This window comes from Medicago sativa, chromosome 3 (assembly GCF_051527215.1).
Source record: "Medicago sativa cultivar Bolivia chromosome 3, Bolivia_mono, whole genome shotgun sequence".
In the NCBI taxonomy this organism is placed as follows: domain Eukaryota; kingdom Viridiplantae; phylum Streptophyta; class Magnoliopsida; order Fabales; family Fabaceae; genus Medicago; species Medicago sativa.
The window spans coordinates 5,678,370-5,696,959 of NC_140751.1; the positions used below are offsets into that span (position 1 = coordinate 5,678,370).

At 37.7% G+C, this 18,590-nt stretch overlaps 1 protein-coding gene across 1 annotated transcript; it reads left to right on the plus strand.

The window, feature by feature from the left end:
* The first annotated feature begins 91 nt into the window (after positions 1-91).
* Positions 92-18,063, plus strand: LOC146935178 (uncharacterized). The gene is made up of 10 exons (XM_085749015.1): positions 92-203; positions 344-475; positions 568-714; positions 832-963; positions 1,055-1,144; positions 1,263-1,701; positions 1,906-2,450; positions 14,448-14,837; positions 14,938-16,140; positions 16,418-18,063. Exons 1-10 carry the CDS (start codon positions 92-94, stop codon positions 18,061-18,063), a joined length of 4,836 nt encoding a protein of 1,611 aa, XP_085605141.1.
* The last annotated feature ends 527 nt before the right edge of the window (positions 18,064-18,590 follow it).

Consider the following 18,590-nt stretch of genomic DNA (forward strand, 5'->3'; position numbering starts at 1 on the left):
GAAAGAAGAAAAGGTGACTTATAAGGGGTGAAACACGGTTCCTCGTGTCATAAGAGCCTCATGCTGTGTTTTTGTTCATTGTTGATCGGAAATGGAATCTGGTAAAAGGCGCAAAACCAACGGCAATGGTCACAGAATTCAAAACATATGCCCAGAAGACATCCCGCCGGCAGTTTCCAATCAATACACTTACGATAATGGAGGTACTCACAAGTACTGAATTATTGTAGTTAAGTATAGACCTATAATGAAAAAATTTACAAGACCTTTAATGCCCTGTTTTTAAAAATTATTGTCTCCCTGTTTTGTTAAATTTTGTGAATTTCTCATTTTTATCCTTTAGGAGATGACGTTGATATCAACAATAGTGAAACACTATCGGATGAATTGGATGTGGATGAGATTGAACCCCCTCATGATTGGTTTGATTGCGCACAAAATAGCGAGCACTATGATGTTCCTGATAATGATTATGGTGGGTTAAAATAATTTATTTTGTTCGTTCATTTCACTTGAACAGATAGTTTTCTCATTTTTTATGTTAATATGGTCATTTGCTTCCCACAGAAGACATGGAGGTGATGGAAAACAGCATGCAATCTAAAAAAGGGACAAGATGCAGGAGAGGAAAATTATTGGTTGAATCCGATACATACATATGCCCAATAGACATCCCGCCGACAATTTCCAATCAATATACTTACGATAATAAAGGTGCTCATATGTACTGAATTATTGTAGTCAAGTATACACCTATAATGAAAAAAATTTCCAAGACCTTTAATGTCCTATTTTGTTAAATTTTGTGAATTTCTCATTTTTATCCTTTAGGAGATGACGTTGATATCAGCAATAGCGAAACACTATCGGATGAATCAGATGTGGATGAGATTGAACCCACTCATGATTGGTTTAATTGCGCGCAAAATAGCGAGCAGTATGATGTTCCTAATAATGATTATGGTGGATTAAAATAATTTATTTTGTTCGTGCATTTCTCTTGAGCAAATAATTTTCTCATTTTAATGTTAATATGGTCATTTGCTTCCCACAGAAAACATGGAAGTGATGGAAAACAGCATGCAATCTAAAAAAAGGACAAGACGCAGGAGAACAAAATTATTGGTTGAATCCGATACAGTTGGTAAATTTCCAAAAATGCTTGCCGATTACCTCGAATTAATTAATATTGGTTTTTAAAATTTATTGGATGACACACTCTAAAACTATTAATGTTGCGCATGTCTCCCTTGATTATTCAGAATATTTTGATGTTGGGGAACCGCAGTATGTTTGTAAGGATTGCAACGCATTAATGTGGTATGAAGAGAGAGCAAATAAAAGCAAGAGCACGTCAACACCAGAATTTTCTATGTGCTGCATGCAAGGAAGGATAGAGATTGCACCATTCGCCAGCCTACCTCAATCCCTGCATGAGTTGTATTTTAAAGATGATAGAAAGAGCAAATACTTTTTGGATAACATTAGATCATTTAACAGCATGTTCGCCTTCACTTCAATTGGTGCAAAGATCGATAAGACCAAAAACAATGGCAAGGCGCCCCCAGTATTTACAATGAATGGAGAAAATTACCACCAAATCGGTAGTTTGTTGCCTAAACCAGGGGATCAACCTAAGTTTGCACAATTGTATATATATGATACTGATAACGAAACTCGCAATCGGATGGCATCCGTGAGGTAATTTTCTTATTTCGCCATCTTTTGCTTAACATACTTACGTAATTATTGGTCGTTACAATTTAATATCATAATATGGTTCTCATTGCAATATGTTGGAACATAACTTCAGACAATACATGTGATGATAGTAGTATAATATGAATATTATAATTAATTATCAATGTCATCTTCGTACTAATTATTGTTTTTATTTTGGTGTAGAATGGACGACGATAGAAATTCTTTGAGGTCAACTATTGTTGACGAGTTAAGGCATATGCTTGATGCCGCAAATTCATTTGTTAAGTCATATAGGTTGGTGCGAGATAAATTATTACAATCAGAAACTCCAACTGTAAAGCTACGCTTATTAGGCAAAAGGGGATACGATGGTCGGCGTTATAATGCACCAACTGCATCAGAGGTAGCAGCCTTGGTTGTAGGTGATTATGATGCAGCGGATTTCGAGAGGGACATCGTTGTTGAGTGTGTATCAGGTCTGCTCAAACGTATATCCGTTTTTGAGACATCATACTTACCGCTACAATATCCATTAATATTCTCTCGCGGTGAAGACGGTTTTCGACGAGATATTCGATTTTCGGAAAAAGAAACAAAGAATCCCATCAAAAGAATTTTTGTATCAATGAAAGAGTGGTTTGCATACAAATTGCAGCAGAGGGTCAATGATCAAGGAGCATTATTGTATTCGAGAAAGTTGTTACAACAATTTTGTTGCGATGGATTTAGCATGATCGAGTCTGAAGGTGAGAAAAACACAAGAAGGGGGGTTGAATTGTGTTTTGAAAAATTCTTCGTTTCTCTAAATAACTGAATACACTGATCAGAAGCTAAGTGAGACAGCTTCTGAAGTGATGATCAGAATCTAAATGCAGCGGAATAAAACAGAGAGAGAGAAGAAGAACGACACAAAGCAATTATACTGGTTCCTTCCACAATCCGGAAGTAGTCCAGTCCCCCTTGCACTTCCAAGGAGATTTCACTATGAGTAATATCTGATTACAAATGCTCAAGCACACAAGCAAGAGACTTCCAATGCTCAAGCACACAAGCAAGAGACTTCCTTTGCTCAAGAACACAATCAAGAGACTTCCTGCTCAAGCACAACTGCAAGAGACTTCCTAACTAAACAAAATTACACAGAAAATTGTTTAAGGTTGAACACTTGATATACAATCAGAGGTGCTCACAATACAAATCAGATACAGACTCAATGGACTTAAGAATTTCTAAGATATGACTTTGAGACACAGAAATTCTAAGTGAATGCAGAACAATTTCAGCAGAGGTTTGGTACTTGTGAAAATCTTGTGAGTCTTTCGTTCAGCGTTCTTGCATTACCAATTCTCTAGGTCTTCACTCCTTTATATAGAGGTGTGAAAGAGACGTTGTGAAATTGCCAGCACACCAAAGAGTCGTTGTTGAAACTTGATCTTTCACCAATGATCTTTTGCCTGATTTGGTTGTTGTCCTATGAAGAACAAATTTGAAATCCATTCCTTATCCAAAGGAACATCTATGCAGGCGAGACCGTATTCTGGAGCTGTTTTCTTGTCTTGAAGTGCAGACACAAAACAGAGTAGTGGAGAACGTGGTTGTACAATTCGTACAAAGTACAATGTCAACGCTTTCGTCCAAATTGCAAACACACACCTTCAAACACCTTTGAAATGACCGTTGCAAGCTCCACTAATCCTTTGTTTGTGTTTTCGAATCCAATAGACAGCTTTTGCATTGATGATTCTTCAATTCTTGATTCTTTGCAAATCCAGTTGATATTCAGCTTCTGGTGAAATGGCTTCTGATGAGGCAGCTTCTGATGATGCAGCTTCTGATGAGATGACTTCTGCAGCTTCTGATGATGTGACTTCTGGACCTCTTGTCTTCAGGAGCACTATTCTTCAGGAGCGCTATTTCTTCAGGAGCAGCTTGACTTCAGGAGCGCTTTTTCTTCAGGAGCAAGTTGCCTTCAGGAGCGTCCAAGCTTCAAATTTTTGTTGTTTCCATAGCTCTTTATTTGCTCATTCAGAACCAATGATGATGTAACTTTATAATTATGGTCCTGTACACTTGAACAAATATTAGCTAATCCAATTTACAATTTTTAATACCTTGTTATCATCAAAACTCTTTAAGGTTTATTGTTAAACACATTTTGTTCCAACAATCTCCCCCTTTTTGATGATGACAAACAAAAGTATTTAAAATTGATCAATTGTTGTTAATCTAATTAACAAGTTGACTTTGGGGTTCTGAGGTTTGTAAGCTCAGAATCTGAGGTTTGTAAGCTCAAACTCCCCCTGAGTCTGATAGTCTTTAAGGTGAGGTTTGTAAGCTCCCCCTAAGTTCTATCCAGGTTAATTAAATTCATTTTGCGCGCAATAATTATTATCAGAGCTTAAAAGCAAAATTGAATCATTGAAAGAATTTACTTATAGATAAGAAGAATGGTTCAATTAACTTTACTTGAATTTTGATACTCCTTCGTTCATTCATAGCTTATACCAATAAGGTAAAAAGATAGAAGTTTTTCAAAAATTTCAAATGCCATTAATGGGGCTCAGAGCCTTTAAATACTTGTCACATATACTCCCCCTTTTGTCATTATCAAAAAAAATTAAAATAAATCTAAGCACAAAAGACAAAAAGATATGAGAAAAACTCAAACGTGAGAGAGTATACTAAGCAATGAACTAAATAAATCAGAGCAAAAATCATGTATATTCAATTGTCAGAAGCAGCTAAACAGTCAGAATCAGTAAGCATTCAGAAGCAAAGAGAATTAAAACAGAATGGTTTCAGAAGCAAGGACTAGGAATTCAAAACAAACAACAAACAAAAAGAAAAACACAAGGGTGTGCAACTAAGTGTTGGTTTGATGTTGTTTCTTCATCTCCTCCATTTCTTCAATCTTCTTCTGCAACAGTTCTTCAAGCTGTTGTTGCCTCTGGAGAAGAGCCTGTTCCCTTTCCTTAGCTTCTTGCTGCTGCTGTGCCATCTGTTTCTTCAGAAGCTTACACAACCTTGCTTCTCTGGTCAAGTAATCCGTTTCTAAGAAGAAAGGCTGGTTTGCCAGGAGCAGTGTAGAACTTCTTACTCTGAGACTCTGATTCAGATGCTCCATTAACTTCCTGACAGAAGCTTCCTTGCTTCTGATGCACTTAGCCCTTAAGCTTTCAATTAGCTCAGTTGCCCGGTTCTGAAGTGATGCCCAGGAGTCTTCATATGCACTTGTGAGATCAATTGTCCTTCGTTGATCCACAAGATTAAGCAATTGACTAAGGATTGTCAGAAGCTCAGAATTGATATATCCAGATTCCAGGATGTTTGTGGGTGGATGTTCAAGGATTTCAAGATCAGAATCACTGATTTCTAAGTCTTGAATAGGGTTAGGAACTGGAATGGTAAGGTGTGTTTGTGTGTTAGAAGATGAGGGCTGGTCAGAATCAATGTGTGTGGTGGAGGTTGAGGCTTGAACATTGACTAGGGAGATGTCAACATCCATGGGAGTTGGTTCAGGAGAGTGTTCAGGTAAAGGTTGAAATTCAGTTTCAGATGGTGGTTGTTGTGGTGAAGTTGATGTTTGAGTGTTGAGTTGGGGGTCAATGGTAGCTGTTGGTGATTGTGGGGGTGTTGTGGGTTTTTGTGGTTCAGGTGTTTGTTGATGAGGGTTTTCTGAAACAACATTTTCAGAAGCAGCTGCTTCTGGAGTTGCTTCAGAGGCTTTTTCTGAGGTGGACTCAACATTTTCAGGAGGAATCATGTTGAGAGGTTGAATGCAAAGGGGTTGAGGGTTAAGGCGAAAGATAGAATCAATGACTCTTTCTCTCTGCACAGCCAGTTCAGCTAACTTCTCATTAACTATGTGGCCAACTGGTTCATAAGAAGTTGACGAAGAGGGCTTATCGTTGGTTTTGGTTGATGTTGATTGGCTTTTTACTGGTTTTTGAAAAAGTTGAGCTAAGGGTACATCATCATCAGAATCATCAGAATCTGATAATGATGCGGATGCGGAATCTGAAGATATATTAATTACCTTTTCTGGTTCAGGATCAGAATCCTCTTTAGCAGATTCACTGGACACCTGCAACAGTTGCTTGGCTTCTGAAACTACAGACTCTCGTAGCTCAGCAGCAATTTCCAGAACTTTTTCAGCGGCTGCTTTCTTCTCTTGTAACTCTTTTAACTTCAAATCAGAAGCAGCTTGAGCTCTTAAGGTGATATGAGGAAAATCCTTGGTTCTCCTCAAGGCTGGCTTTCTCTTCCTCTTTGGTATAGCAGGTTGATCAAGAGGAATGTCAACACCCATGATCATCCTGGAGTCCATGTCTTCAATGGCTTCTTCAATAGAAGGTACTGATGAACTACCAATTTTGAGCTTGTCAGCAGCAACTTTTGCCTTTTTAGTAGTTTGTTCAACCTCTAGATATTGCTCTGCAGTCATCTTCCTTTTTGACTTTCTGCCTCTGGCTCGTGGCAGAGCACCACCATACATTTCCTCTGGAATATCTTCCAATCTGATTCTCTCATTGGTTGCCTCAAAATGTTCCTTGATATAGTACAATTGCACTTCAATGGGATCCTTCTTGCAGATGGGTGGAAAGTCCTTCATAAGATCAGACATAACAAGTGATTCACTTAAATCAGTTTGAAGTTTGGTGACTTCACTGATTAGCTTCATATTCAATAGAGTATGAGCATTAATGAATTTTCCAGTTTTTGTGTCAAGTAGCTGATCTGTGAAGCCTTGAGATTGACTGAGACTGTTCAAGATACCTCCTTGATAGAATATCTCTGAGAGGAGTCTTCCATAAGGAACCCAGGGTTTATCCAGTAGCTGACTCTGCTTCAAACACTCTACCAAGTACTTGAACACGTATTTGGGCACATTCACCTTTTCCTTCTTGATGAAGTGCTGGAGAAGGACCTTCTGAGCTAGATTTGGTTTCACACAGTCACCACTTGGAAACAGGGTCTCATTCTGAATCTTCAGAAGCATCTTGGTTTCCATGCTCAATTCAGCATATTTCTTCTCCTTCTCAGAATTGTAAATCACCAAGTTGGCTTGCTTTTTCCAAATGCGTTTTTCAGCAGCATCTGAAAGATCAATTCCAGAGTAGTATCCAGAGGCTGCAGCCTTGAGAACATACTCTATGTGCCATTGTGCAATTCTTATTGGAATACCACAGATGCTGGATCTGATTTCATCTTCAACAAATGGCGCAAGACCCATTTCTTCTCTTGTTTTCCCTTCTAATTCAGGATACATTAGCACCATTTGACTTTCCTCAGATAAGGATGCCGCTTTGTTGTAAAATTTTGCTCTTACCCAGAAGTGTCTAACCAGAGCTTCATATGTTGGTCCATTCAACATTCTGAAATAATCCATGAGTCCTTGCTCTTCATAGTAGCTTCTGATAGAACACCTATGAAAATTCAGAGAATCAAAGTCCACTGGATTCTCTATCTGAACTTGCAAATCCCATTCTTCCAATTTCATGCTTCTTCCTCTGTAGTCATATTCAGGGACCATTCTTGAAGTAGATTCTGAATCTTTTCGTTGCGAGCTTGATGATGCCATTTGATGATTGACGAAGATTTGAAGAAGATGAAGATTTTAGGGTTCTAAGGTTGAGAGAATGCGCTTACTTCGCAAACGGTTTGAGAGCAAATGTGTTTGTTGTGAGTGAGTAGTGTGTGAATTGACAAAGTGTTAAAAGTAAAACGATTGCAATTCAAAAGAGACAAACAAACATAACATTAATGACAAAATTGGGGGCGCGTGAAAAGTACTTTCAAAGCTTTTAAATCATCATTGCCCATTTAGTTATACACCAACACATACAGGCCACGTAAGAAGTTCACAGAGTAACAACCAAGTTAGTGGGCCAGAAGTTACTTTAACAAGTAACTCCCAACGTTTCCACTAATTCAACTATTCAGAAGCAACAAATCCAGCTTCTGGACTTCAGATGCTGATGTCATCATCAGAAGCGAGTTTTCCTCAGAACCTCAATAAAGAGCTTCTGATGGACTACTGCTTCTGAACTAACTTCAGAACCTAAAATCCTATTCAGGAGCAAGCAAACATTTAATCAGACACGAAGTGCATGTTCAAATTTTTCTTTATAAAATCAAATCTTTCAACAGTTAAAGGCTTAGTAAATATATCAGCCCATTGATTTTCAGTATCAATGAATTGTATATCTAAAATTCCTTTTTGAACATAATCTCTGATAAAATGGTGTTTGATTTCAATGTGCTTAGCTCTTGAATGCAAAATTGGATTTTTAGACAAACAAATAGCAGCAGTATTATCACAATAAATGGGAATACTGTTAGCAGTTATCTGATAATCTTCCAACTGATGTTTCATCCAAAGTAGTTGTGTACAACAACTTGCAGCTGAAATGTATTCTGCTTCTGCTGTAGACATAGCAATAGTTGTTTGTCTTTTGCTAGCCCAGGATATAAGATTATCACCCAGAAATTGACAATTGCCACTGGTTGATTTTCTTTCAATCCTATCACCAGCATAATCAGCATCACAGAATCCAATTAGCTTATAATCTAAGGATTTCCTATAAAGGAGTCCAAGATTAGTTGTTCCCTTCAAATACCTGAAGATTCTCTTGACAGCAGTCATATGAGATTCTCTAGGATCTGATTGGAATCTTGCACACAAGCATACACTGAATAAAATATCTGGCCTAGATGCAGTGAGGTATAACAAAGAACCAATCATACCTCTATACAGCTTCTGATCTACTTTAGCTCCTTCATCTTCTTTGCTCAGGTTGCACGTAGGATGCATTGGAGTGTTCATCACTTTACAATCTTCAAGTTTGAACTTCTTCAGAAGCTCCTTTGTGTACTTTGATTGATGAACATAGACTCCATCTTTGCATTGATTGATTTGAATGCCAAGGAAGAACTTCAGCTCTCCCATCATGCTCATTTCAAATTCATCCTGCATTAACTCAGAAAATTCCTTGCAAAGAGATGCATTAGTAGAACCAAATATTATATCATCAACATATATTTGCACAACAAGAATATCTTTCCCAAGGGTCCTTCTGAAGAGTGTAGTGTCAACCTGTCCTCTCTTAAAATCATTTTTGATTAAGAAATTACTTAGTCTATCATACCAAGCTCTGGGAGCTTGTTTCAAGCCATATAGTGATTTATTCAGTTTAAAAACATGGTCAGGATATTTAATATCCTCAAATCCAGGAGGTTGCTTAACATACACTTCTTCTTCTATGACACCATTGAGAAATGCACTCTTGACATCCATCTGATATAATATTATGCCATGATTAACTGCATAGGAAAGAAGTAACCTGATTGCTTCCAATCTTGCAACTGGAGCAAACGTTTCAGTGTAATCAATGCCTTCTTGTTGACTATACCCTTGTGCAACAAGTCTGGCTTTGTTTCTTGTTACTTCACCTTGCTCATTCAGCTTGTTTCTGAATACCCATTTTGTTCCAATAATGTTCTTGTGCTGAGGTTTGGGTACCAGATCCCACACATCATTTCTTTGAAATTGATTCAACTCTTCTTGCATAGCTAGGATCCATCCATCATCTGAAAGTGCTTCATCAACTGTTGTAGGTTCAATCATTGAGATTAGTCCAATCATTGACTCTTCTTGTCTGAAATGTGATCTTGTTCTTCTTGGACTATCTTTGTTTCCAATGATTAGCTCCTCAGGATGTGAAGACTTGTGTTTGAATGTGTTTCTGGGAGGATCTTCTTGATGTGAGCCATCTTGTGCTTCATCAGAAGCAGTTTCATCTTGCGCTTCTGATGTGGGTTCAGCTTCTGGACTATCTTCAGACTCAGCTATCTGATCAGGTTCTGGAGTAGCTTCAGGAACCTGTATCTCTGCAAAACTTTCACCCTGCTTTGAAGTTTTATCTTCAAGCTCCTTGTCATCAAATTTAACGTGCATAGATTCTTCAACACAGAGTGTTTCTGAATTATACACTCTGTATGCCTTTGACCTTTCAGAGTAACCTAAAAAGATTCCTCTTTGGGCCTTGGCATCAAATTTCTTTAGGTAGAGCTTGTTGTTCAGAATGTAACAAGTACACCCAAATTGATGAAAGTAAGAGATACTGGGTTTTCTTCCTTTAAAGAGTTCATATGCTGTTTTCTCCAAAATAGGTCTAATATAGATCCTGTTTTGAACATAGCATGCTGTATTCACTGCTTCTGCCCAAAAATGTTTTGGTAAATTGTTTTCATGAATCATGGTTCTGGCCATTTCTTGTAAAGTTCTATTCTTTCTCTCTACAACTCCATTTTGTTGTGGTGTTCTAGGAGAAGAGAATTCATGGAAAATTCCATGTTTTTCACAAAAAGCTTCAAATGGCTCATTTTCAAATTCTCCACCATGATCACTTCTGACTTTCAAAATTTTTGATTCTTTTTCAGATTGAATTTGAGTGCAGAAGCTACTGAATACATCACACGCAACATCTTTACTCTTTATGAATTTCACCCAAGTCCATCTGCTGTAATCATCAACAATGACTAATCCATATCTACTTCCATATAAGGATGCAGTACTCACTGGTCCAAATAAATCAATATGGAGTAATTCTAAAGGTCTTGAGGTTGAGACAATGTCTTTGGTTTTAAAAGATGATTTCACAATTTTCCCTCTCTGACATGCACCACAAAGTGCATCTGAATGATAGTCAATGTCTGGTAGCCCTTTCACAAGTTGTAACTTACTAAGCTTAGAGATTAACCTCCAGTTAGCATGTCCCAACCTTCTGTGCCACATCCATTTCTTATCATTCACTGATAGTAGGCAGATCACCTTCTGATCAGCCAGTTCAGAAAAATTGATTTTATAGACATTGTCAACTCTCTTTCCCTTGAACACAATGGATTTGTCTTTCTTGTTGATTACTGTACAGTTGGGTTTTTCAAAAAGCACATCATAACCATTATCACAAAATTGACTTATGCTCAAAAGGTTATGTTCAAGACCATCTACCAACCATACATTATTAATTGAGGTAGAGGAATTACCAATAGTTCCTGTACCTATGATCCTGCCTGACTGGTTGCCTCCAAATTTCACATTTCCTCCCTCTTTCATTGTTAGGCTGAGGAACATGGACTTGTCTCCTGTCATGTGTCTTGAGCAACCGCTGTCTAGGTACCATGATCTTTGCTTTGGCACTGCTCTTAGACATACCTGCATTATTGACATTTTTAGATTTAGGTACCCATTGTTCTATGGGTCCTGGAAGGTTAGTACTTAAGGCTTTACTCTTCACTTCTTGTACCTTGTGCTGTGAGTTGGGTTGCTTCTGATTAGCCATCACCTTAGGTTTTGGTACTTCAGAAGCAGTAACTGTCTTCTTCTGAAACTTAGACTTCAGAACCCCAGATTTTGGTTTCACCAGACTCTGAGGAATAGGTTCTGATCTTTTCAGGATCCTAACCTTTGAAGTTTTGGAATCAGATTTGATCATAGCCTTTGACTTAGAGTTCTTTGGCTTTGAAGTAATCTTAGCCTTAGAACTAGAAGCTTCAGGTTCTGATTGAACAACAGTTTCCAACTCAGCCCCTTCTGGTACAAAGAATGTTTTCAGACCTTCCTTGATGCATTCACAACAAGACTTTAGATTGGTTTTCTCCAGTTTCACTTCTGGAAAGCCAATTCCTCTGCCATTGTTCTTGTAAATGCTATAAATCATAGAAGCCACTCTGCTTCTGTCAATGCCAGATATAATGAAGTCTTCAAGAGCAATTTCATGATTACTTAAAGGTTTTTCATTACACTTTTCTTGTAGCTTCTGACATAAGAACCTGAGCTGGTCTTCATATGTTTTACACATGAAGTCAAAGCCCCTAAGTCCCTGTTCAGAAGCTTTCAGATCCAATAGAGTTGATTTTTGCTGTTGTACCAAATCAGCATATTTTTCTTTTAAATCCTTCAACTCATTGGTTCTTACTTCAAAATGTGTAAGAAGTTCTTTAAGTGACTCAACAAGTTCATCTCTGGGAATTTTGGAATATACCTCATTTTCATCTTCTGAGTCTGAATCTGATCCAGCTTCTGAAGTTGCTGTTGCTACCAACCCAACAGCTACCTTTGCATCTTCATCAGCTTCCTCTTTATCAGATCCAGATTCACTACCCAAATCATCCCAGGTTGCCATTAAACTCTGCTTAATCTGCTTCTTGAGTTTGCTTGGTTTGAAGGTAGACCTCTTTGACTTGTCCTTTGACTTTTCTCTTTGAAGATCAGGGCATTCAGCAATGAAGTGACCTGGCTTCTTACAGTTGAAGCATCCCTTCTGATCTTCTTTCCTTGAGCTTCTGGAGTTACCCCTTCTGGAGAGAAACTTTCTGTTCTTCTTGGCCAGATATTGAAGTCTGTTTGAGAGCATGGCCATTTCAGCAGCATCTGGTTCAGAGTCTGAACTTGACTGTTCTTCCTCTTCAGATTCAACCACTTTGAGAGCTTTTGATGACTTGCCTTTGGATGGAAGAGCTATTGATTTACTCTTCTTAGTAGACTCATGTTCATTAAGACTTAACTCATGAACTTTGAGAGAACTAACAAGATCTTCGACACTTAAAGTGTTTAAATCTTTAGCTTCCTCAATGGCAGTCACTTTTGGTCTCCATCTGGCAGGTAAGCTTCTGAGTATCTTGCTTACATGATCAGAAGCAACATAGCTCTTCTTTAGAATCTGTAGACCAGAAACTAAGGTTTGAAACCTTGAGTACATCTCCTCAATAGTTTCATCATCCTTCATTTTGAATAACTCATACTGATGTACAAGCAGGAGAGCCTTTGCTTCTTTGACCTTCTTGCTCCCTTCATAATTTGAACAGAGAGAAGCAAACATAGCTTTAGCAGTGGATTTGTCACTCATCTTCATGTATTCTGCTTTGGGTATGGCAGTGACAAGAGCTCCTCTGATAATATGATGCTTCTTGTAAAGTTTCCTCAGTTCTGGAGTATGTTTCTTTCTATCCACAGCAGCTCCTTCTTCATCAAGGACTAAACCACCAACGCCGTCTTCCAGAATATCCCACAATTCTTCATCTAGGCTCATGATGTAACTGTAAAAATTGGTCTTCCACCAAGAGAACTCTTCAGCATCTCCATTGAACTTTGGAACTTTTCCAACACTGGTTTTCTTACTATCACTATAATCATGTGAGACATTTTTATAGCTAGTATCACCATCAGGAGGAGGAGTAGTCATGTTTTTCTCAGATCTTTGACTGTTGCACGGTTAAGTGATACACAACAGACCAAGGCTCTAGATACCAATTGAAGGTGAGAAAAACACAAGAAGGGGGGTTGAATTGTGTTTTGAAAAATTCTTCGTTTCTCTAAATAACTGAATACACTGATCAGAAGCTAAGTGAGACAGCTTCTGAAGTGATGATCAGAATCTAAATGCAGCGGAATAAAACAGAGAGAGAGAGAAGAAGAACGACACAAAGCAATTATACTGGTTCCTTCCACAATCCGGAAGTAGTCCAGTCCCCCTTGCACTTCCAAGGAGATTTCACTATGAGTAATATCTGATTACAAATGCTCAAGCACACAAGCAAGAGACTTCCAATGCTCAAGCACACAAGCAAGAGACTTCCTTTGCTCAAGAACACAATCAAGAGACTTCCTGCTCAAGCACAACTGCAAGAGACTTCCTAACTAAACAAAATTACACAGAAAATTGTTTAAGGTTGAACACTTGATATACAATCAGAGGTGCTCACAATACAAATCAGATACAGACTCAATGGACTTAAGAATTTCTAAGATATGACTTTGAGACACAGAAATTCTAAGTGAATGCAGAACAATTTCAGCAGAGGTTTGGTACTTGTGAAAATCTTGTGAGTCTTTCGTTCAGCGTTCTTGCATTACCAATTCTCTAGGTCTTCACTCCTTTATATAGAGGTGTGAAAGAGACGTTGTGAAATTGCCAGCACACCAAAGAGTCGTTGTTGAAACTTGATCTTTCACCAATGATCTTTTGCCTGATTTGGTTGTTGTCCTATGAAGAACAAATTTGAAATCCATTCCTTATCCAAAGGAACATCTATGCAGGCGAGACCGTATTCTGGAGCTGTTTTCTTGTCTTGAAGTGCAGACACAAAACAGAGTAGTGGAGAACGTGGTTGTACAATTCGTACAAAGTACAATGTCAACGCTTTCGTCCAAATTGCAAACACACACCTTCAAACACCTTTGAAATGACCGTTGCAAGCTCCACTAATCCTTTGTTTGTGTTTTCGAATCCAATAGACAGCTTTTGCATTGATGATTCTTCAATTCTTGATTCTTTGCAAATCCAGTTGATATTCAGCTTCTGGTGAAATGGCTTCTGATGAGGCAGCTTCTGATGATGCAGCTTCTGATGAGATGACTTCTGCAGCTTCTGATGATGTGACTTCTGGACCTCTTGTCTTCAGGAGCACTATTCTTCAGGAGCGCTATTTCTTCAGGAGCAGCTTGACTTCAGGAGCGCTTTTTCTTCAGGAGCAAGTTGCCTTCAGGAGCGTCCAAGCTTCAAATTTTTGTTGTTTCCATAGCTCTTTATTTGCTCATTCAGAACCAATGATGATGTAACTTTATAATTATGGTCCTGTACACTTGAACAAATATTAGCTAATCCAATTTACAATTTTTAATACCTTGTTATCATCAAAACTCTTTAAGGTTTATTGTTAAACACATTTTGTTCCAACAGAGTCTTGGCGGTTAAAATGGTACCGTGATCACCAAAAAGATGTTAGAGCTGATATGTACAAGGGATTATATGAAGCACTGCTTAGAGGCGAGGACAATCCAAGTTCGGTGGGGAAAAGGGTTGTGTTACCCGCAAGGTTTGTCGGCGGTGCACGTTACATGATTCAAAATTATCAAGATGCAATGGCGATATGTTCTTGGGTTGGTTACCCTGATCTTTTTATTACATTTACATGCAACCACAAATGGCCGGAGATGGTTTCATACTTAAAGAAACACAATTTGAAGCCAGCAGACAGGCCAGACTTGGTGAGCAGAATTTTTAAAATTAAACTTAATCATTTAATTCAAGAGATACGAAATGGAAAGATATTTGGCAAAGTCAAGGCAGGTTAGAAAGAATTTGCTTTTATGAATCACCAAAATTTGCTTTTACTATTTTCTGTATGTCATTACTAGGTCTGATCCATTGTTATTTTAATATCATGCAGTTATTTATACAATTGAATTTCAAAAACGAGGACTTCCTCATGCTCATATTCTGGTCTTCCTCCATCCCGATTTTCGAATTGTTCATCCAAGTAACATTGACAAAATAATATGTGCTGAAATTCCAGACAAAGAAAAAAATCCCGAGCTCTACAATATTGTCTCATCCCTTATGATACATGGACCATGTGGTGATGAAAATATTAATTCACCATGTACGATAAATGGGAAGTGTACAAAGTATTTTCCGAAAAGATATGTCGACAACACCGTTATTGATGCTGACGGTTACCCTGTTTACAGAAGAAGGGACAATGGCGTAACTGTTCAAAAAGGTGATTCATTTGCCGATAATAGGTATGTTGTCCCATACAACCCACAATTGATGCTGAAGTTTAATGCACATATTAATGTTGAATGGTGCAATCAATCACGTTCTATCAAATATTTGTTCAAGTACGTTAACAAGGGCCACGACCGAGTCACTGCTTCCTTCTATGGGTCTGGTTCCGACTCTTGTGATGAAATTAAAATGTATTATGATTGTCGCTATTTGTCTGCATGTGAAGCTGTGTGGAGAATTTTTTCTTTCGATATTAATTATAGATATCCTTCTGTAGAACGATTGAGTTTTCATTTAGAAGGGGAAGAGCCTATTATATTTGAAGATGATGATGACTTAGAGGATGTTTTAAATAAACCACATATTCGTGACACAAAATTTTTGGCATGGATGGAGGCAAACAAGATATATGCCGACGCAAAAGATCTTACTTATGGGGAATTCCCATTGAAATTTACATGGAAAGCGTCCCAACACAAATGGTCACCAAGACAAAGAGGTGTATCAGTTGGAAGGATTCATTTTGTGCCACCAGGGTCTGGGGAGAAATTTTACTTGCGCACCTTATTGAATTATGTAAAGGGCCCTACTTCTTATGATGAAATTAAAACAGTGAAAGACATCAAATACGACTCCTTTAAGGAGGCTTGCTTCGCATTGGGTTTGTTGGAAGATGACAAAGAGTTTATTGATGCCATTAACCAGGCATCATTTTGGGGAACCGCTGATTTTATGAGAAGATTATTTGTTACGTTGCTGCTTACAAATCAATTTGCGCGGCCAGAGGTAGTGTGGTCTAAAACATGGGAGAATCTAAGTGATGATATAGTGTATCGCCAAAGACGCATCTTGCGTGTTCCAGGTATATGTTTTTCCTTATCTTATGCTTCTTGCTTAGAATAGCCACTGATATACCATGATATAAGAATAGTATAGTTTATAGCACATCACGGCACAATTTCACAGTATGGACACATATGATGTTTACTTAAATTTTAATGCTATTTATATAATGAATACGGCTATTTATGCAAATGAAAATCTATTTCAAACAATTATCATCTCCATTGTATGCGAGGTCATCTTTTTGATAACATAACATATGATTTGCTTGCCAAACTCTTTGTTTTTCCATACAGATCTTCAGCTAGACGAAGAACAAATAAAAAGCTATGCCCTTGCAGAAATTGAAAAGCTACTACAGTCCCACGGAAAAAATTTCAAGGACCACTATCCGTCTATGCCAAGAACTGATGTCGCTATAAATAGTGCTGGGCTTAATAGATTGATTTATGATGAATTGAGATACAATAAAGATTCATTGAAAGAGGAGCATGATCGGTTGATGTCAACGATGACTACTGAACAAAAAAATATTTACGACACTATAATGGGCAGAGTTGAGGCAAATAAACAAGGTTTATTTTTTATATATGGGTACGGTGGTACAGGAAAAACTTTTATTTGGAGAGCAATGTCATCTGCATTGAGATCCAAAGGAGAAATTGTCCTAACAGTGGCGTCAAGTGGTATAGCAGCACTTCTTATTCCAGGTGGGAGAACTGCTCATTCCAGGTTCCATATACCATTCATTGTTCACGAAAGTTCAACTTGCACCATTGAACCATTAAGTCCATTGGGGCAATTGATATTGCGCGCAAAACTAATAATATGGGATGAAGCGCCAATGATGCACAGACATTGTTTTGAGGCTGTTGATCGTAGTTTCCGGGATGTATGCAAAGCGGACATTCCATTCGGAGGCAAGGTTGTCGTTCTAGGTGGTGACTTTCGGCAAATTCTACCAGTGGTTCCTAAAGGAACCCGACAAGACATAATAAACGCAAGCATCAATTCATCACGTCTCTGGCGTCATTGTGAGATTTTAACACTAACTACAAATATGAGACTTTTGCACGGTTGTTCAGATGCTGATGTAGATGAATTAAAAGAATTTGCAGAATGGGTATTGGGCATTGGTGATGGTGTTGTTGGAGACGCATGTGATGATGGAATTAATGTGCATATCCCCGACGACCTACTTATCCATAGTTCAGGTGATCATGTTGCATCTATTGTCGAATGCATTTACCCATCTATTTTGCATAATATGAATGATCCAGAGTATTTTAAAAATAGAGCTATTTTAACGCCAAAAAATCTGATTGTCGAAGAAATTAACAATTATGTTATGTCTTTGATACCCGGTGAAGAAAGAACATATTTGAGTTGTGATTCACCTTGCCCCAGTAGTACTGTTGCTAACAGGCCTGATGATGTTCACACACCAGAATTTTTGAACAAAATTAATGCATCAGGTCTTCCTAACCACAAGATCACATTAAAGGTAGGAGTTCCAGTTATGTTGCTGAGGAATTTGGACATAAATGCTGGCTTGTGCAATGGAACACGATTAATCATTACAAGAATGGGAAGATATGTATTGGAAGGAAGGGTGATTTCAGGAAGCAACATTGGGGACAAGGTGTTTGTGCCTAGACTATCATTGCAACCTTCAGACACTAGAATTCCGTTCAAGTTCCAACGCAGGCAATTTCCCATTACTGTTTGTTTCGCAATGACCATTAACAAAAGTCAAGGTCAATCATTAAAACAAGTTGGCGTATACCTACCGCAATCTGTGTTCTCTCACGGCCAATTATATGTAGCAGTCTCCAGGGTGACATCAAGGAAAGGTTTGAAAATACTCATAACTGACGAAAATGGAGATTGCATTGATAACACAACAAATGTCGTATACAAGGAGGTGTTTCATAATGTATAGCCTTATGCATTCAAGGAACCAATTCATAAATTCCAAATTTTTTGCATTTGTCATGATATACTGTATTTTGATTTCTTACTATATGATACTTTGCTTGGTACTATACTTTTTATAATCATGACTATAAATGCCCGTGCGATAGCACGGGTAGGGGGACTAGTTAATTTCTTATCTCAATTTTTAAATATTTATTAATGGGAAATGCTAACAAGTGTCCTTGTTAAGAAGTTTAAAAAGGAAATTTTGTCTTGGAAATGGTGTATTAAACACATTGAAAGTTTGAAAAGTAATTTTTTCTCCCTAAATTTTATAAATTACTTCTATTTTTGAATCCTTAACTAGTGCCCTTAAGGCACTGGTTAACAAGACCCTTTATTAATTTCTTTTTTCTTTCTTTTATTCAATTTTGGATATATAAAATTAGAGGTTAATTTTTTCCCTAAAAAAAAATTATAGGTTAATTTTTATTATTTTTTTTATTTCCCTAAAAAATTATTTTTGTTAATATATTTCATTTTGATTTCTTA

Bases quoted from the DNA above. Each gene is read 5' to 3' on its own strand.
- LOC146935178 (XM_085749015.1), top strand. From the start codon at position 92: ATGGAATCTGGTAAAAGGCGCAAAACCAACGGCAATGGTCACAGAATT. The intron at 1,145-1,262 runs GTAAATTTCCAA...TTGATTATTCAG, and splicing joins GGTTGAATCCGATACAGTTG to AATATTTTGATGTTGGGGAA. The intron at 16,141-16,417 runs GTATATGTTTTT...TTTTCCATACAG, and splicing joins ACGCATCTTGCGTGTTCCAG to ATCTTCAGCTAGACGAAGAA.